This window comes from Ischnura elegans, chromosome X, assembly GCF_921293095.1.
Source record: "Ischnura elegans chromosome X, ioIscEleg1.1, whole genome shotgun sequence".
NCBI lineage: Eukaryota > Metazoa > Arthropoda > Insecta > Odonata > Coenagrionidae > Ischnura > Ischnura elegans.
Genome location: NC_060259.1, coordinates 79,316,758 through 79,338,792, shown reverse-complemented (window position 1 = coordinate 79,338,792; position 22,035 = coordinate 79,316,758). Strand labels below are relative to the sequence as shown.

General features: G+C 39.7%; 1 protein-coding gene across 1 annotated transcript in view; it reads right to left on the bottom strand.

The window, feature by feature from the left end:
* The window catches only part of LOC124170876 (metal cation symporter ZIP14-like), a 63,926-nt gene extending 42,098 nt beyond the window's left edge, over positions 1 to 21,828 (bottom strand). Inside the window, exon 1 of the mRNA XM_046549893.1 lies at positions 21,589 to 21,828. Within this exon, the coding sequence (XP_046405849.1) occupies positions 21,589 to 21,801 (213 nt within the window). The 5' untranslated portion in view covers positions 21,802 to 21,828. The remainder of the gene's footprint in view (positions 1 to 21,588) is intronic.
* Between the last annotated feature and the right edge of the window lie 207 nt (positions 21,829 to 22,035).

The window sequence follows — 22,035 nt, the reverse complement described above, 5'->3', positions numbered from 1 at the left end:
CAGTAGGAATTTTTATCGCCCTGCATATTTCGCGGACCCTCCGTTTTATCTCGTTCAAGATATTTTAGGCGAAGGATAGCGTTGAATCAGCGTCTGGATTCCTTTACGCATTCATTACCTCGGAAGTTGACTGTGGATGGAAGCTATTCATCGATGCCTTAAGCCGATGAATGCTTCCAGCTCGACTGGTCTTTTGGGTGACGAATCACTCTAAAAGAATTTGCTATCACCATGAACTTTTCAAGGTATGTAAAGTAGTGATTAGAAGTAAAAATTTACAAATGCATGCACATTTAAGTTTTGGGATCACTGATAAGAACCGTGAATCAGTCGACTTCCTACAATTTTTCAGAAAAATCAACTGAATGACATGGTTTCTTGATAATCGAGGCCGTTTCTTTCCAATTTAGAGAAAAGTCTTTCTAATGAGACGGGTGGTGTTACCATATGCCAGTACTGTCACTGCTGGGATCAAACAAATTGGTTAATACCAAAGTTGAAAAATCAATTTTGGATCGAAACTCGAAGATCATGACTTCATCTCGATTTCCTTTTCGATCTTTGACTATTAAAACTCGTTTTTCGATCTCAATCCTCAAAGTTTCCTTTTATCTCAAAGTTCAAAACTGTACCTCAGTATTATATGGGATGTAACTTTTTTTTTAAAATATTTTAGGTACAGGTACACGTTGGCGAAGTTCTACTCAATATAACTAGCCTGAAAAATTTAAGGTGATACCTTACGTTTTCAAGGATCAATATGTCACCACCAAAAAAGGCAAAATATGTCGAGAGGAAGTGATGCGCCATCTTAAAAAGTTCCTTCCAGAAACATTTTCATTAAAAAAAACACAAAAAGTTTGCTTCTGCTACTATTTCTCTCATCATATTTTCTGGAAATTCAGTGATACCAATTTAACTAAGAGAGGAATCAATAAACTCACGTTGAAATATTTTATGCTTCCTGACTATATAATGCCAGTAATTCTTGTAATTGACGCTACTACAAAGCGGTTAAAATCGAGGATTTATTTCATAGAAAAGATACATTTTTTTACAAACGGATTGGGTCTTTTTTTGTTGGATAACCTGCATCTTGCTTTGTTAAAGCCAACGGTTCTTCCTCTTGTCCTCCTGTGGGCCAGGAAAGTTCAACTATTGGGCAAAACTCCATCCTTTTGAAGTATATAGTGGCAAATCAACAGCCTCATACAAAAACCCATAGCCTTGAGATCTTGTGCTCCTGTATCGTAATTGCCGATCCTCTAACACGTCTCTCCGTCATATTTGAATCGTATTTTAGGCGTGTGCATTTATATTAGCGGAGAGGACATTACTCCGCTCTGAATGGTCGAAAAACTATATGTTCTGCATATTTTTTATGTCTATAGTTGATTTTATTCAGTTTTCTATGAGTACACTCAAATTGAGTTACTATTAAATCAGCAAATGGGTAATTGAGGAAACTTCTAGGAATAAAATCATTTTAAGCAAAAATTATGTTTACCTAATCCAAAGCTCTTGAAAATTGTTCTCAATACATTTTCCGATTATAGAATGTGGTCATTTATCACTGCAGAAAATCTATTTTGGATAAGCTAGTCATTTTAAGCCATACTTTATTGCTCAAGAAAAAATGCCAAGTATTATGGCATACCCCATCTTCATTGCAGGCCGTGGGTACTTTCTAACCTACTACTAGAACCTCTGCCTCATTTCCTTTAGTAGAGGACTTACTAGAGTGGAGAACATTTATTTCGATTATAATGACTGAAATAATCCGATTATCGAAGTTCTCAAGCCTAGAAGTGGAAAACACTGGTGACGATATGATTATCTGTGATCGCATACACTGGTGAATAGAATGCTATAAAATTATAGTGTATTGATTTCGTTCGCCTTAGTAAATAGTCATAAAAAAGTGGAAATTCGTATTTTATTCGCCAAGGTGTAACAGTTCCACAATAGCGATCTAAGTACCTTAACTAACATAATCACTAGTCTCTCCTATAGTCAGTGAATAAAATTCCTGAACTATCCCTAGAAAGTAATGAAAAATTGAAGGACTGAGCTGTAAGAAGGGCCTCCAGGGCATCTATTTTTTCCAATCACTACGTATCTATCGTTTCACTATGAAAAATATTTTCTTGCAAATCTGCCTTGCTTCGCTTGAAACTTGGGCATTTAGCTATCATTGGCATTTTGAAAAAGACTTAGCATGACTTGGTGTAGTCCATCTCATTAAATATCTACCCAAGAACATGCCACTCATATGTACTGTTTCCTGTAAGTTCGTAAAAAAATGGGGTATCACTTATTTTTACCAAATGGGCTCCTATGACCAAGTGCTAACTGAAGATAAAAGCCCATTTGTAAAAAATCTAAGCCTTTGATCCAATTTATGAAGTATCAGGCGCTACGAAAACTTCCAGATTTTGTTTCACCTCTCAAATTAAGTAGAAAAGTTTGTGATTTTGATGTGCGGTTGATTATATATGTGCAGGCACTACAAAACGGAATACAAATATTAAGAGCTGTGAATATTGAGAACGAAAATCTCTTTCGTACTTATTTGTCTCTTTTTCTGAGATTCGGTTGAGTAAATTGTTATCCCTAGTTCAACAACTACATATTAAAAAAGTCACCGATTTCTTGTAGCTGTAGTCTTATGTCCACATGTTGTTTACGACGCATTCATGTATTGAACCTTTTTTCGATTAACGTGGAAAAATTAACCGGAGTATCGGAAGAATTTTCTAAACACACCTGTGTAAACACAGGTATGTAACGGTAGATTGCCTATAATCATTTAAATGAAGCTCAACTCACGATAAAACTATGTAAATTATTAGTCGTTGCCAACAGACCTCAAGGGCCTGGTTTTCAACAGGTGCAGCCACCATCGTTATTTTTCTCCAGGTTACGTAATCCATCCCTGGTCGGAAAATTAAGGTTGATTTGCGCTAACTGCCGTAACTATTACAAAATGACGCAGCCGTTTGGTTGAGAAGCGTTTCGCTTAATTTCCAATGCGCAAGTTATGAGGTGGAAATGTATCCATGGTTTCAGTGACGAGTATAGATGCTGCTCAACGGGTTATTCAAAAAGTTGTTCGTGGATAACAATACTTCCCTCACGTACTCTCTCAGTGATTCAACCCGTAGGTTAGGATAGGTGAAGGTAGAGCTCACCTCACGCTAATACATGGGTGTCTGAATGGGCTTTTTCATCAATTTAATTTTATTGCCGATTTTGATAGTCTGAAAACCATAGGGACTCGTATAATTCCGTTTTTTGATCCATCGCCTACTCCTCGAGCTACTCGCGACGACAATTCCGGAGAATTTACTCCTCACCTGTCGTCACGAGCATTGGCGTTGAATCGCTGTGATTATTTAAACTTAAATTCCAAGTTCTAAAATTGCTGACACTTTGAAATGGATTGCCTAGAGCAGGAGTCTCCAATTTACTAGGCCACGAGGGCCACATTACAAGTTCCGAATCGCCCCGCGGGCCGGATAGCAAATTTGCCGATGACTGAAGTATTCGATACCAACGTCTACTGAAGTATCCGGTGGCGTATTTCTTATTTACGAACAGTTGAAGGCGACTTTGACGCGCAGTACAGCGCTGCAATGCTCCTAGCGGCGTCTCACAGAGTTACACGAGCGAGAACCGCGCGCTACTTGAAACGAGTGCGCGGGCCGGATCCGGCCCGCGGGCCGTATTTTGGAGACCCCTGGCCTAGAGAGTTAACCAGTCAACCCCAAAAATGTATTTCCGTCGGAGAAAGAGATGGCACAATGCCTTATTTGCTGTTTACCTCTTATGATGCTTCTTAATATCATTTAATCTTAGTGCCTCACTTATATACATAAAATATATATAAAATAATACATAAGTAGTATTGTAATCCTAAGATTAGTATACTGCAACCCTTCATTTTACCCTATTCAGAGCTTGTCCTTTTACCTTCCTGAGGCTCTTCTTCCCCCTAACCTTCTTGACTTGTCCTTAGCACTTGCCCTCGGTCATCCACTTATCCATCAACTTTTCTTTACCTTGTGCTTCTCACGTTACGTAATGATGCTTAATTTATTATATTTGAAATTACTAAGACCTCAGCAAGCAGGTGGGAGGCGGTCGAGAATATAGGTAGCTTCCATGTCGGTTTTTTATTTTAACCATTGAAGCTACCTAAAGGTCCATTAGTTTTGTGTTGTCAAAAAAAGTGTACATTCAAGGTTGGAGTAATAAATTCATTCATTCATTCATATCCAAGATCCCGTCAAAAGTTTTTCGATTGAATTAAAATATGCGAGTGTAATTGAGTGTGTATTATTTATTTACAGCGTAAGATGAGAATTGTGAGTATGAGATGAACTTGGGAATTTCAAAATACAGCTCAAGACCTCAGGCTCAACTGTGTGAAACATTTCCAGTATGGAAAATGAAAGAACAAACTTTGTTACGCTCACTAATATATTTGAAAAGGCACGGTCCGGCTTTCACAGCTTAGTTACATAGTCAGGTTATGTTATGAAACCAGGGTCTTGCTTTTTCAAAAAGGTTCACTAATTTTTTTGTTGGGTTCGCTTATATATTGAATGTGGCGTACCTGTTACCAAGAGGACTCCATATAGGAGGCCCAATTCTATCCTAATTAAGGGTGTTTTCTCTTTGCCACTTCGGTTGCATTTTAATCGGTTTTCAAAAAAATCCGCGGCGCGATGATGAGTGCAATGTCATCCTATTTTTTCCAATATTTCGAGTAAAATGTTGGTGATTGCGAGGAATAGCATTGAGATTTTAGGAATTTGATGGATCACATCCTCATGTATATTAATTTCTGTCAAAACCGATCCACTTTTTTCAATATTTTGCAGCACAATGTTTGTAATTGCGAGGAGTAGCATCGGACTTTATGATTTTGATAGATCACATCCTCATGTACATTAATTTCTGTTAACAACCCTAATTATACCTCATTACCTATCATGCGAGTTCAGGAGTCTTGACACTGTCCACATGACAAACACAAGAGGGAATCATGGGCGGATCTAAGGGGGGGCACAGGGGCACGTGCCCCCCCCCTAGACCATTAAAAACTATGCAAGATTTTTAATACGGTCCCGTTATCATGGCGCTCAATTTTTATTTCGGGGTAACCTTGTGCCCCCCCCCCAGAAAGAGATCCTGGATCCGCCCCTGGAGGGAATCATTATCTTGTTATAGATCGTCACCGAACTGTAATTTACAACAAATCATTTACCGTTATTGCATGTAGGGAATGGAATAATCTTAGTCTTTCAACTAGGAACTCCTCATCATTGGCATCTTTTAAGAGGAGGCTACACAAAGAACTTTTAACTTCACAACTAGCTGCTTAATATACATGACACTGAGCAGCGCCTACGACCAAGTGATATGTATCACTGAATGTTTACATATATACATCATACATACATATATGTGTTACATTTTATGTCTTAATTGCATGTGTAATATTTGTGTATACTTTGTACCTCATTAACTATGTTGTATTCTACATGTAACATGGCATTAGCTTTCACCAGTAGGTTTTCGCAGGTTTTTCATGCCCCCTTCTTGTGTGGGCGTTTTCCTGCAGTGGGTTTTTTCGCTGAAGGATACTACACCCTTATCCTCATGTTTTTTCCCACGAACAAAAATCTTTTTTACACTAAATTTTCACTTATCTTTAACTTTTAACAGTTTAACTTTTTTGACATTTCACAAATAGTGTATATTGCGCACATTTTGTATTGTAAACGTTTATCTACCATTTTTTAATATGTTTGCATTGACGCTATCGAGAGGTTAGGTGAAAGAGGGGACTTCTTCGTCTCAACCTCGCCCGAATAAGGACATCTTATAATAATAATAATTATTATTATAATAAGAACATCTTATTATAATTATAATAATTATTATTATTTATTATATTTTCACCGCATTTTTTCTGGTTTTAGGAGAGGTACAGGTATCACCAAGCACTCTCGTCTTTTTTCTCTGTGTTGAAAAAATTTCTGACAATTCGACAAGTATTTAAAATTGCTACTTTTTGTATTGTAATAAACAAGTATTTCGGCAGTCCAATAGTTTGAAGACCTTGATGGATTGAATGAGGCACTACTCCTGTGGGAGAGATAATGATTGGTATTATGTGTACTTTATCTGATTTCCACAATCTCTTAATTTCATCTTTAAGTTCTTCATACTTTTCCATTTTGTTGGTGTAGGCTGTCGTGGTATTATGCTAATTAGGTACGGCAATATCTATCAAGTACGTTTCATTGTGAGTTTTATCTTGCACTACTAGATCAGGTCAAATGCTATGGACTGTTTTATCGGCAATAATTAATTGGTCATAATAAATCTTACAGTGATCGTTTTCAAGGATGGTTTTAGGTGTGTACTTATAATAAGGAACTGCATTTTCTATGAGTTTATATTTTTAGAGCTAATTTCTGGTGAATGATGTTGCATATTTGATTGTGACGGTGCAGATAGTCTTTTTGGGATAAGTTAGTGCATCCACTTGTGATGTGCTGATTATTATTTCCCCGTGAAACTCGGATCACTCTACCCGTCAGCCATGCGAGTGGCCACTTTTGTAAACTCTTTTAAATGCGCGGTGGTTGACAAAACATTTAGGGATTTGAGGATCCTCTTTTGTTATATTCGTCACAGTCACTTTGGGGAGACATTCTTTGGGCTCTGTCCCGACGCGACCGTGGGCGCTCTTAGTAGCCGTGTCGCGAATCGAAGAGCAGCAATCAAGCTGCCCACATGCTGGCCACGAACACGAATGACTCAGAGTCATCCTCCTAATCTCTGCCTTCCCACTACGATTGTTTGACCGTTCAAACTTCGTTGACCTGACATCCCCAGCTCTCTCTCTCTCTCTCTCTCTCTCTCTCTCTCTCTCTCTGTCTCTGTATCTTCAAATATTTGCAAAGGAGATCCAGTGTTGCTCATTATCCATGAGGCGGCTGAAGGCTGAAGCTGTTGGTACCAGTGAGATGAAGTGTGTCAATGCTATTGATGTGATATACAGGGTGTCCCATTTATCTTGACCACCCGAAGGAACTTTATGTCCAGATGCAAATTCAAAAATATGTGTCAAACAAATGTCATTAGCCGTCAGGGGGACATTAATCAGCATGACTGCCTTCCTTGTAGCTTTGTTATTTACAAAGATATGAACAGCGGTATGTCTTTAATAAATGGAGGAAATTAATTGCCGAATAAAAATAAATGGTGCCATCTAAAAAAGGAATACCGCTGTTCATATCTTTGTGAATAACAAAGCTACAAGGAAGGAAATCATGCTAATTAATGTCCCCCTGACGGCTAATGGACATTTGCTTACACATTTTTGACTTTACATCTGGACAACAAGTTATTTCGGGTGGTCAAGATAAATGGGACACCCTGTATTTACTCCCGCACTTTATGTTTTTGAATTTGATGGTATGATATTTGAAGGAGGCGACCGACAATTGAGGTCATTTGCGCCACGAGGGAAGGGTATGGGAGGAAGCGTGGAGAGAAACCCAGCGTCGGCATTAGCCTGCTTTGAACGAAAGGCACCGTGGGGACCACGGCATAACGTCCCATAGGACGGGTGGAGTGTTGCGCTTGAAATGTCCTAACATCATTCAAGCAGTTATCGAGCAGTCTGAAAATTCTCCGCCACCGCTGGAATTCGAACCCGAGCACACGGGGTGGGAAGCCAACACTCTAGCCACCACATCAACCCGAACCCTCTTGAGCTGGATGAAACTATACTGAAGAAACTAGTTGGTCGTCCAATGATTCAGTATAAAAATATCTAAATTGCGAAGTGTAACTTTCAAATGTTGCATGCAATGATGTTGTTTAAGTACCTACTTAAGCTCAACCTTGCAATTTTTCATCAAACGTTTCAGAAATCCTTTGTTAATTATAAATGCAATACTGACAACGGCTAAGTTCAACAGATTCAGGCTTCAATTGGTGGAAGTTAGACATATTTAAGTAAATGAAAGGTCGTAGCACTTTTCCACAAGAATTTTTAATGCGTACAACGCGTTTCGGCTCACTGAGCCATCATCTGGTACAAGACGCTTGAACACATGTGAAGATTCCTTTTATACCCTAAAGAGGAGAGTATTGGAGAAGGAGAGGATTTGACATCTTTGAGGATGGGGGGGGGGGTGGGAACGGGTGTACAGAGTATAGACAATGGGGAAAGATACAACTACGGGATGTGGACGTGCGGTCCAACGTGGGTTTTCCACATCCCGTAGTAGTATCTTTCCCCATTGTCTATACTCTGTACACCCGTTCCCACCCCCCCCCCATCCTCAAACATGTCAAATCCTCTCCTTCTCCAATACTCTCCTTTCTCAAGTGTATAAAAGGGATCTTCACATGTGTTCAAGCGTCTTGTACCAGATGATGGCTCAGTGAGCCGAAACGCGTTGTACGCATTAAAAATTCTTGTGGAAAAGTGCTACGACCTTTCATTTACTTAAAAAAAACAAAAAAAAACTGACAACGGCGTTAACCCATTATAACCCACTGCTGCTTCTAAGCAACATCGAAAATATATTAATTTTCTGGCATATTGAGGAAATATCTTAACTATGCATTATTTTGTGGTGTAAATTTTAAAGACGAAATATATAGCTGCCACGATAATTATAATTGAGCGCAGAATTTTCAAGTTTTCAAAATGAAAAATCTTGAAATTTGATTTCCTCCAGAAACAGCTCTGGGTTAGAAAGGGTTAATAACTTCAAATCTCATTCAATAGCTAAGCCTTACAATTCCAGTCTGCCGTTTTTAGGTGGTATTCTTTTTGTCTATCGAAAAACTCATAAAATATTCTAGGTGATAAGCGATTCTCGCCAGTTTTATGGAGCCGGTGTGTTAGCTTGAAGCTATGCTTGATAAGTCAAAGCCGATATATCAGGTCCTGGCACTGGAAAATGAGTTGGCTAAATGTGTTGGTGCGGAGAAAACTATCGCTGGGAGAAATGATCCCCATTGAATAGTATCTTACTATATGCAGGAATCTGAACTAAAGTTGCAAATATATATGACTAGAGTTGTGATTGGGATTCGATAAGAGCAATATCGTGACCCAAACTTGGCCCTCTAAGTGAGAACGTAATGGATTCATTCACTGAGACCTGTTATCGCAATAGGGGTGTTAACCTCAAACGAAATTACCCATTTAAGTAGATGCTAACGGTGAGTTTTGGCTAACAATTCACATTGGTGAAAAAATTTCTGCAATAGGTGCATTACATTTTCTTTGGTGCTCCGTTGAAATTTGTGCGTCTTTGAAACGGCCAGTTTCGGCGGGAAGTCAGGCTCGAATGGCTGTGACGTCACACACAGCTACTTCGCTGACTGCACGCTTTCGGTGAACGCCGTTATCCGTGCCGTGCTTGAATTTGTGGATGCCGTGGTGAGAAATGCCTTCGGATTGTGGCTTTGTGAGGGCTAATTCTACTACCCCACCTAAAATGAGTGCTCTGATGCTCATTTTTTATCATGAATAAGAAGAGGTCAAGACAAGAAAAAAATCTAAATACGCAGTAATGACATTTTTAGCGCTCCGGAAATTCAAGGAGTCAAGCAGGCAAGTTAGGAGTCAATGCATATTAATTATTATAGCACTGTTAAATATGTTAATCGTACTTAAGAGTATATTTTCCATCAAATATTTAATTTTGTTACGATTTACTCAGCCCTGGCTTCCATTATTATTCGAATTATCCCCTAGTAAACGCTGAAATGGTTCTCGAGGGGTACATTTCATATTATATCACAAATCCCTGTCACGCAATGCTCGTTTTTTAGTTTTAAAGGCTTTTGATAATTTATAGCCTATAAAAACTTAGGTGACATAAGGAAACTATTATCATAAAATAATCACTTTTGTTCGTCGCAGATTCGTCTGAATCATGATATGGAATGGCGAATTATTGTCAATATTTATTCTTGTGAATGTTACTGTAAGGCCCCTTGCACACGCACCGATTTTGGACGGCCGGTAAAATACCGGCCGATATTTTACCGGTGAAGCACTACTTGCACACACGCCGGATTTTCACAGGTCAAAAGATAAGTTGTTTGCTTGTTGAGCTGGCGCAGGGGATCCGCAGTGGCATTGGCCGGTAGCTAACAGACTTGTTACCATTGCCGGTGCGCGGTCGGTCAGTGTGCAAGCTCCCATGCCCTTCCATTGTTCACTATTGGAATGTTGCCGGCCGTCCAAAATCGGGGTGCGCTACGGGTCTATTATTATGGGCCTAATAAGGGTTGAAAACTATCTCAGCGCTGCCAGAAAAGAATACGGCGATTCAGCAGTTTGTAACTTCTAACTTAAAAGAGAATAATATATACACTATGAAAGGAAGAGTTTGTCCTGAGCAAAAAATCAGAAGAAACCACAGGAAAAATAATTTTTGACACTTATTCTTCCGCCATACCCAGGGGAAACAAAATTTACAAATTCATTTGGTTCACAAGGTACTAAATACTTGATGGCATCACATTTTTTATACTCACTCCATGTCAAAGCTTGATATATTGGATCAGAGGGTTTTCGAATTTGAATTTCAAAACATTCAATTATATACTGTACATTGCTGTAATTGGCTTGAAAAGACAAAGGTAGATCAAGTTTGTTATGCTTCGGAAAGAATATTAAATTTTTTAAGCAATGTGAAATAAGAGGTAAAGTTGCGTGGATAGTAGAAAAACTCTTGTCTTACTGATTTGTAATTGGTCTCCTAATCTCTCCAAGCTGTCATTTAATTGAATTTTGATGATGGTGATGAAAATGTCTCTAGGGGCAATCTTAAATATTCCAGAGGGCAAATCAATCGCGTACATTGGATTATTAGGTATTCCTAAGTATCTCTAGGGGTAGCTTCATTATTAAGTCAGTTATATTACTGTTTTCACCAACTCCAAAACTCTCGGCTGAGAATGTGCTCGAGAATATTTCATCAATAAACATTATGTTTGGTTACTGTGTGTCAATCTTTGGTGTATTAAAAATCTAAGACTATGTTAGCATCAATTAACTTCGGTGATCATTGAATAGTAGCATAAACATTGTTCTTAATCTTTCGTAAATTATTTCCATTCAAATAACTTAAATTAAAATTTTTTTCGTCCGTTCGACTTATTTGGGAAGACCGCAAGTAAAACAATATCACGTAAACTGACGTTGTGATGTTTATTAACTTTTAGTATAAATTTAACACTAACATTAAAATAATCTTCACAGCAATAATAAGATGTCTTGCCGTTGATATTTTTGGTCATCTCGCATTGCTGCAGTTAACCATTTCCTTCGCACACGAGAATTAAGAGGCACAGTTATAAAACGTTTTCCCGGATTTCTTATTGTGGTAGAATTACAAAGCGGTAGAAAGCGCCGCTATATATATACGCCTTCTTCCTAATTTCCTCCATTTTCACCCTCGTTGTTTCTTCTCTGACGCAGGATCACAGGTTTTTCGACCGGGTTGACGGCATCCGCGAGAAGTTCGCTGTGTGTGACGTCAGCATGCCTTCGGCAACCTTCGTGCGCTTTCGGAGCGTTTGAGCCGGCCCTCGGATTCCACACTTTTCGCCTAGCCTTTTTAGGATTAAATTTTTTATTAGAAAAGCGCTGAAACTGTCGCCGGTATCCCCTCGGTGTGTACTTTCATTTTAGACAGTAAAAAAAATTGGTGAACAACCCTATTCATTAAAATAGGGGTATATGGTTGTTGTGGTGACTAGTATTTGCTTCCTACCCCGTGGCCTTATGTTCGAACCCCGGTGGTGAAATAGAATTTTCGGCCTACCCGATCCCTGCATGAATAATGCGTGGATAACATTTCAAGCGCAATCCTGCGTCCGTCGGATGGGACGTTAAGGCGTTGTCCCCTTGGTGCCTTTCGTTAAGGACAGGCTAATGACGACGCCGGGTTTCTCACCACCCTTCCTTCCATAATCTTCTGTCATGACGTATATGACCTCAGACGTCGGTAGCCTCCTCCAAACACCATACCACCTCACTAATAGAAAGGTTCATTAAAAGAATTTTGGTAGATGGAAGGAAAAGCTAAGTCAGGACGACAATTGAAATAAAATGCGAAATTTACCGCCCACTTTACAGAAGTTGGTGACGTCATTAGATATCCGGTTCATTTACTTTAATAGGCAGAACCTTTCACCAACGGAAGGAATTGCTCACCTGGGTGCAAACAATAGTCAACCACGGGAGGGCCATGCACTAGGTCGAGGAGTTGCCGGTAAGCGGGTGAACGCTCTTCATAATCTCGTGACGTCATCAACATATAAAAGGGTTGAGGTCGTGGATATTTCGTCACGAATAGCTTGAGAAGCAGGAGATCGGTCGAAAACTGGAAAAAATGCGAGTATTTCTTTTGAATAGCTATCACAATCGCGAATAAAAACATTTTGGTGAACTCAATTCCCTAACCTTTACACCAACCCGATTCCATGACGAGCAATATCTCTGTCGTTGGTGATTCCATTGGCAAAGAGAGAGTTAATTCACGACTCACTTTTGTAGCGAGAATTATCTCACGCAGTGTGTCAAGGTCACCGCCCTTCCTACATCTCACTGAAGCGTTTCTTATTTTTTTCCTCAAGATTTACGATCTATGCAAGACGAAGCAAAACTAGTTTTAAACGAGCGTTGGCTGTCAGATTGGCAGCCGTCCGACCGAGTATGGACTGACTAATGGGCTATGGTGTCTTGGGTTCGAATACTCAGGACATTTTACTTCAGGATGAGGCTTGTTTGACTCAGGGCCAATCGTGAGGGGGAGCGCTAACGTGTGGGAACGGCTTTGCGTCACCGTTTTTTTTTACTTAAAATCATAAAAATATGTTTTAAGCAAAGTCTGTTGCTGATTTTGGTAGTAGTTGACCCTTTATTGCTAAACCTGACTCAGAGTCACGTGGTCACTACTTCTTCATTTTGACGACGCTATTATTTTGCCTTACAATGAGGTTATTTTTGTGCTTTCAACCAAGTAACTTGAAGTTTTATCATTGGTAATGTATATTTTAAAGTTTAAGTAATGTATTTCATAGTAAACATTTTAGATGAGTCTTTTTACTGTAATTTATGACAAAAATTATGGTGTAGGATTCCTGGGAATAGTATTTAAAATACCATAAAATGCGTCATTTTTATCAAAAAATGCCTTTTCCAAAACTTTGGAATTTTCATTTGGCGCGTCGTAAGAATTACGAAGGTTTTGTGATCCAAGGTTAAGTGAGCTCCGATGTACGAAGCTGTAAGTTCTTGCACGAATTCATTGAGATTGAAATGAAAAAATTGTTCCTTTCATTCAAAATCTAAGTAACGCTGGGAAAATTATCGACGATATCACTGCTGTGGATGATTAGACCTAGGCAGTTAAGGATCTAATACTATCCGGGCGTGCGGGTAATTTATAGCCACCGATGGGACTTACAGGATCGCACATTATATCTTATGTGAATAATATATGTGTGGAAACATAAGAGGAAGAAAACTATAAATATGATGGCCAAGAATTCGGAGACACAAACAGGGGTGCCGACTTACAAAAAATATTGGGGGGGCCAAACCGGGGATCTTGCCCCGGGAAATTTTATAAGTAGTGAGTTTTAAGTTTTTTAAGCATTTTAGAAGAGTCATATGATCAACATTAGGACCCTGGTAACTTCAATCTCGACATCTGGACACTCCGAGGAAAATCGACAAGCCTGACACTTTTTTTTCTCACATCCATAACGAATTTTTGAGGGGGCTCGGGCCCCCTCAGGCCCCATGGAGTCGGCGCCTGTGGACACAAACGAAAACATTTTTTTGATATCGTGGTCACGTAGTTCAATAGGAGAATGAGTTTTGGAGTAGAGGAATGGCGGAGATAAACCTTGGCTTTTAATGAAAGGTGCCTACGAAAAAGCGATCTTTATCGACGGATGTAGATATGCTATGATATATAGTGATGTGATTTCCTCAGCACCCAAGCTCATTCTCCCTTTGCTACATACCCTGGGTATGAACTCATGAGTGTACTACTGGGTATAAACTCTGAGGATGGTGAGCCAATGCGTGACTCACCGCTGCTACCCGATCCCCAAGAATGCAATTGGATAATAAACGGAAAGGACACTTTAACTCTGAAACATTACAAGAACAGTAGCGTTCGGTACATCTATACGTACTACCCCACAAGTTGACTCAATAGGCGAGGGGCGGGGGATGTTAGGACAACAGTTGTTAACAAAAAAAATAGGAGAAAAGAAGATAAGGTCATTCATTATAGACCTTTATTGTTCGGGGGAAAAGCGGAATCATATACCTCTCCGTTCGGCAAAATCTCTCTATTACTTCATCGTGTCTGTCGGACCTAAAAGGATTGTGAGGTTCTAGGATGACATTCTCTGTGTCGCTCTGAAAGATGTCTGGCGTTTATATCTCGAGCAAACTAAGCTTCCGAGTTTCTATCTGCTCCAAACTTAAATCGTGAAAAAGTCGCGTAATATCTCGCGTTCAAGTCAGGTATAATGGTTTACGCTGTTGAATGGAAGGGAAACTATTTTGTATTATCTACACTGGACAGACAAAATTTGACTCTTAATCTGTTAAAAAATTAGACATTGCCATTCTGGGTTATTCAATATCCAGTTTGGTTGAGTGTAAATCTCCATTTTACCCTCTAAACTGCTAGTTTCGTCACTTTGTTGTGGCTATTTTGCCGTGTCTCTGTTGACCTGGCCTATATATTTGTCTGTTGGTCTTCCACGTGGGCTTTCTATTCTATTTTTCTCTCCCATTATGCTCCTTACGAATTTGTTACGTCTGAAGAGTGACCTATCCATATGGATTTTTCTTCCTGACCGTGATCCATATTGCTTCCTCCTCTATTCTTATGTAGACTACGCATCTCGCTTCCGATCTTATCGGGTGAAGGAGACTGTTTCAGGGTTTGCGTGGCGGAATTTTCTCCCTAGAAAGCCCAAGGGAAAAAGGAAACAGTGCTACTGAATTTAAAATTTATTTGTACGACCCAGATTTCATCTCAATGGCATTGGAACTTGAAATTCATACCCTGAGCCGAAACTTGGGCGGAGTAATAGCGCTAAAATGTGGACTCAGTTTCGTTTTTCTTGGCTTCGCGAATCCGTTTATTTGTTCTTCGGCACACGCCCCCAGCTCTAGGTTTCAAACGTTTTTGTCCACAGAAATGATCCGCACAGTATCGTCGCATACGACGTTGAACTTAAGGGCTATCGAACTTAACAATAACATTTATTATCGTGGAATTCTGAGTCCTTTAGACGTTGATGGCTGTACAATCAAAATAATACATTTAGATAGACAACAAATGAATAAAGCATCGTAGAAAAAACAAATAAATGTAGCTAAAAATCCTGAATTATGTGTACACATAGATTGAATGGACATGAGTTGTTAGTAAAAATTATTTTTATACACTACAATATACTTATACATGACGGATACTAATAATTTGTTTATATTGTAACTAGTTGAAAGTGATTTGGTATACAGTGACAGTGTAATAAAATTCATAAAATGTGCTACAAAATCAAATAAATTGAACTTAAGTAATAAGTATTCATGACTAAGGTAGTGATCTAGATTCAATGAGATCGATATAACGACCCGAACTTGGTCCTCTATGAGAGAAGGTTATGGGCACCTTCACTGAGACCCGATTTCGCAATTCATTAAAAAAATCAGGCAATGAAAGGGAAGTTCTTCATTTTCGGTCTCTACCGCGTCAGTTGCTGTAGCGAAGGCAATAGTTTCGAACCGAAGTTGGCGACCGAAAATGAAAAACTTCATCGCACGCCAAAGAAATCTCCGTTCTCAGATGAAACGGAAAGTCAAGTCCCGACGAAGAAAATCTTCACCGCTCAGCCATTCTCTTTAAGTTTGAAATAAAATGTAATTATTTATTTCCCATTTCCCCGTAAACAGCACTTTGCGGCCTTTATAACGGGTTTTTCAACATCAACAACTTACGCAAAAGTTACCGCCCATTTTTAGAAGTCGGTGACGTCACTCCAAAGAAATCTCCGTTCTCATATGAAAGGGAAAGTCAAGTCCCGACGAAGAAAATCTTCGCCGCTCAGCCGTTCTCTTTAAGTTTAAAATGAAATGCGAAAGTTACCGCCCAGTTTTTAGAAGTCGGTGACGTCATTAGAGATCCGTTTCATTTTCTCTAGCAGGAAGGACATTTTACTAAGGGAAAGAATTGCTCACCTCACAAAAGAGGATCCTTCAGTCGGCCTCTAAATGTGTTGTCACCCTCCGCACATTTAAATGGGTTTATAAAAGTCGCCACTCGCGTCGCTGACGGACGAATTGATCCGAGTTTCACGGGGAAATAAGGTATAATTTAGGGTTTTAATAGAAATTTATATACATGATGATGTGATATAATAAATTCATAAAAGTTCATTCAGTGATACATATCACTTGGCCGTAGGCGCCGCTCAGTGTTATGTATATTAACCAGCTAGTTGTGAAGTGAAAAGTGCTTTGTGTAGCCTCCTCTTAAAAGATGCCAATGATGATGAGTTCCTAGTTGAAAGGCTAAGATTATTCCATTCCTTACATGCAGTAACGGTAAATGATTCGTTGTAAATGACAGTTCGGTGATGAGGTACAACAAGATTATGATTCCCTCTTGTGTTTGTCATGTGGACAGTGTCAAGACTCCTGAACGCGCATGATAGGTAATGAGGTATAATTAGGGGTGTTAACAGAAATTAATGTACATGAGGATGTGATCTATCAAATTCATAAAATCTCAATGCTATTCCTCGCAATTAGAAATATTGTATTCGAAATATTTTAAAAATAGGATAACATTGCACTCATCATCGCGCCGCGGACTTTTTTGAAAACCAATTAAAATGCGACCGAAGTGGCGAACTGAAGTATTCCTTAATTAGGATAGAATTGGGCTTCCTCTATGGAGTCCTCTTGGTAACAGGTACTCCACATTCAATATATTAGCGAACCCAACAAAAAAAATTAGTGAACCAATGTGAAAAACGTATATTATTATTACACTCAAATACTATAATGTTTGGGAGTTGCCTTAGAACCATCCGTTTCAAATCATGATTTCTTGTCAAACATTCAGCTTCTTAATCACTTTGATTACCGACGAAAGCGTCGAATAATTAAGCATAAGAGCGCCGGGAATATTTATTTGAAGACATGGCCGGAATTAGGAGTTTTGTCAGGGAGGGCAAAGATAAGTTTTCCGCCCCCATCCCTTGATCCCCTTTCCCCTTCCTCCACCACTGACAAAAAAAAGTACTAGTAAATACCTCCGTAAGCTATTTTTTGAGATGCGTGGGTTAAAATCACACGCCCGATGTACGCTAATAAGAAGTTTTATCCGTGAAAAACACTTGTTGATGAAAATTAAATGAATACACTATTTTATAATCAAACATGACGAATATAAATATGAGTAAATTCTTCTACCTGTTTTGACTAATTGAAAATAAATGGTATACAGCGGCAAGGTAATAGAAATTGATAAAAATATGCAACAAAATCAAATAAAATCAAACAATATCGATTGTATCATTGTAATTTCGAAAAAAAATAAATCCCTATTTTTAATAAAAATTTTTTATCAAATGTTGCCACCCCCTGATATCTGCCCGGGGCACGTGCCTCCCCTGCTCCAATCTAGTCCCAAGTCTGTTGGAAGATATTGATAGGGCCGAGTTAGTAATGAGGAATTGCGAAGGAGAGTTGGAGAGAAGGGACGTTTGATGAAAACAGTAACGACAATTCAGAGCAGATTAATCAATCATATCATAAGAAAGAAGGTCTGATGGAAAAAAAGTCGACTTTTTTGGGAGAGATTTCGTGGAACAACATATCTTATGATCAGTGAAGATATCGTATTGCCCACAAATTTTATTTACTGAGCACTACACGTGTTTCAATTGTTATACAATCATATTCAGGTAGTATTTTTGTTAGTACCTGTATTTTTTGTTAGTACCTGTACTTTTTGTTAGTACCTAATGGTGATTTTGTAACAGTTAAGACATATGTATTACGCTGCTAATAAAATTTGTGGGTAATACGATATCTTCGTTGATCATTAGGTCTGATGGAGACAATATTAGTAGGAAAAGTGGATAAGGCCGTAAAAGGTAAGTCTTGGGTAAAATACATGGAATATATTATTAAAGATGTAAAAGACAAGAAGTATGTATGCGTGAAAAGATATGCTCAGAGAAGAATAATCAAGAAGATGATAATTGGGAAGGCGGAGCTAACCGGCCGAAAGCTACAGAATCCCAACGACCAACGCGTTTTATTTCAAACCGGCCGCGTAAAGCAGTACCCAGCATCACGAACCCCAGTATATTGGCTCGGGAGTCAAGTGACTTGAATATTGAGGCGGTCTACGGCGCGCCGTCTCCCCAAGCATTGGGACCGCGTTTTGATTCTCGGTTTAAGTTTTTTTCAAAATAATGAGAACCATGAATTCCAAAACAGCGCGTGCAGTAAAAAAGTCGAAGCATCAAATGTAATTCTCAAAAAATAAACACGAAATTTGCTCATCCCTAATTTCTGTCAAAAGGATTTGTGCCTGGAATATATGGATTCAGCAATAATGAACCGATGGGCTATCCAAGGGGGAAAAAAGTGGAAGAGATGAATGAATTCTGTTTTTTGGGAAGCAGAATAACCAGCAGGGCTATTCTGTATCTTGAGGGCACAATGTTGCGCCGCCGCTATTTCCCATTATCAAAAATCATCGTTTTTGATTCTGCATATTGCACCGCGTTATGTTTCACTGATTTTGATGGCGTAATATATCGCCCTTGTGAAATCTGCCGTCAGTTTGAAAATTATCGTAGGGTAAATGATACAGGTCGGGTAATTCAGAAAGTTACTTATAAATATGCAATCATTAGATAATAAGAATTACTAAAATATATTTTTAAATTCTTTCATCACTACAAAGCGGACAGCGAAAGCCAATTTTAGATTTTATGATATTACCTGCTGATCCAAGAGGTCAGAGAGCAAGATGCAAATTGACGATCGAAAACAGTTCCGGGCATTGCAAGCGACGAAAATCAAACTCAAGAGTCTTACAGTAAGGACTTACAACTGTATGGGGTTTTAGATCAAACTCATACAATGTTTATGATGAAACTTATCGAACATGAAGATATATTTAAAGCGGTGAATACGAGTAGAGGTTACATAATGGAAAGGTTAGTCATAATACATTGACAACGGCATTGATTTCACCGCGGAATTAATGGTTAAATACGAATGCGTACTCATGCAATCAAGGTCTGATCCAGGATTTTTCTGGGAGGGCACCAGGGTCTGACTGGTACACGATCTTCTCATATTTGAGATAAAAAACTGCATACAACCATTAGTCTTCGAAAGATACTCTTAATTTTATTATAAAAATTGTTAATATGTAAATATTTATAACTTTTATATTGAAATGTAACATTTATGAATATTTGTATAAAAAATCTCGTCCATTTTTTAAGCGCCTGGGGAGGGGAGCGTGCCCCCGTGCTCCCCTAAATCCGCCAATGCATGCAATAATTAACTATGTATGGGAAAATAATAGCAAGGTTCGATCCCTAATCCGTATGTTGAATATGATGAATTATGTTCAATATAATTGACAAAGGAAGGCTGCGCGTTTCGTCAAAAACTACTACGGGCGTACAGACAGTGTTACCCAGATGTTCAGCGAATTAGGCTGGGAGCCGTTGGAGACTCGGAGGCTGCGCGCTAGGCTTAGATTGCTTGAACAATTGAGACTGGATATCTTTAAGAGCGACACAGAGATCATTATATTAGAGCCACACTATATTTCCAGGTCCGATAGAAGTGATAAATTAAGAGATATGTTTTGCCGAACGGATAGATATGGGAATTCGTTTTTCCCGCGAACCATAGAGGGCTTTAATAAACGCTAGTCCCAACCTCGTTAGAGCACTTCATTCTTTTTTAGCTGTAAACGGCTGGTGTCCTAACACCCCCTGCCACACGCCTTTTAGGCGGCTTGCGGGGTATTATGTAGATGTAACGTAATAGTATTTAGGAAAGGAATGACCGCCGTGGGAAGGCGAGAAAGGGGAACGCTCGTATTTGTGCTGGTGGGGTAACCACGAGGAATAAAGAGGTAAGAATCAGGTATAACTACGAAAAAAATAATAAATGCTTTCCGTTTGTAGAAATATGCTGCTTCATATGTTGTTAGCGATGTAGACAATCTCATATAACCTTCTAATTGGGGGTGTATTTTTAAGCCACTTCGAACTCTCCTCGGCAATGTCAGTTCCAATTGTTGGTACAAGTATCTCCCTAATTCCTTAGTCGCTCGAAAAAATCTTATCAAATCTTCTTTTCTGACTTCAAAGGCATTCGATCCTTTCCAGGCGGAGCGCCTCTCCCTAAAGTGAATTTGTGCACGATGTGTAACCATAGTAACGGACTGATAATTTTTTTCCATCTCAACATCTCCATCGAAAAAATTGAGAGCGACGATCCGCGCGTTAAAAATGCCCTGGTAGGGGTTCGCAATCGGAATGAAGCCAGCCAAATTCCGTTTGGGGCCGCTATTTGGAGATAGAGAATCGGGGGGGGGGGGGCGTAATATTGCGCCTTAATAGCATCTTCGTCATAATAGTGCAGCCGCTATCTTTCACAGAATAGCCCTGCAGGTATAGATGAAGCATGAAAGAAATAAACTGTATAACAGCCAGTTAAAGAGAGAATTCCACGTAAAGAAGGATATACAAAGAGTAGGAAATTTATGCATATAACACTTCACCAGAGCTAACATCTATGGTATGTATATGACAGTGCGGGTTAGACAATGACAGCTGCGGAGATATCACGGGCTGAGGCATTCGAAATCTATACCGATGAGGAATGATGAAAATCAAATCGAGCGAGCAATGAGGTAGTCTTGAGAAGAGTGAGAGAGAATAGGAGCCTTCGGAAATGTATAAGAGTAAGATGTTGCTACTTAATCGGCCAAATATTGATGAATAAGAGCCTCATGAGGGTAATCGTCAAGGTAAAAATGGATGGCAAGAACGGAAATGGAAGATCTTGGATAAAAAAATATGGAACGGATAATTAAGTACGTGATGAGAAGAAATTATTAGGAGTGAAAAGGTTATCTTAATGGAGAATTGAATGAAGAGCTCGCAAATCTAATCTTGGGATACCGAAGCGGACCGGCAATAGGTTTGGTATTCGAATATTTGCGGTATTTATTCCATCCCAGTGTCCTGCTATTTGAACGTCCCACAGTCGTTCGTGGTCTTGCGAAAAAATTTCACCGCCGACTCCACACTGGCGAAGGGTCTTGTGAGGGGCACACTGTAATGAGCACTGGTGGCCGGTGGCTTTGCTTCCCGGACGCCCCGGCCAGTATCACGAGCGACACTAAGTGAGTCAAAGTGGGACGTTGATTGGTGGCTCTCACTCACCGGCGCGGATGTCCAACACGGTCGCTCGCCATCCCTGAGGCAGTCGGCTGAGCTCCTAGCGGGCAACGTGGACTCGGGCCCTCGCCGAAGTTCGCCCCACAGGGCCAGGGCGCCGTGGGCCGAGAGCTGTGCCCCGGGCGGGAAGAGGACGGTCAGGGCGTCGGAGGAGGCAGCGGGCTGGATGACCAACAGGAGCACGAGAAGTGGCACCATGGTGCGGCCGACGTCTCCCTACGTTCGAGGACGAATGATTGACGGGAAATGCGTGCAGAGGCCGTGGGGGCGGCCGAGGGCGCTGAGATAGCGGAGGGGAGAGAGCAGAGGGGAGGCGCTGGAGGGAGGAGTGTAAACAAACACATGACGCCCAATGAAGTAGTTGATGGAAATCTCGCTTATCATACTCCCAGATTAATTAGGATTTCATGTCCCAAGGTTACAATTACTACT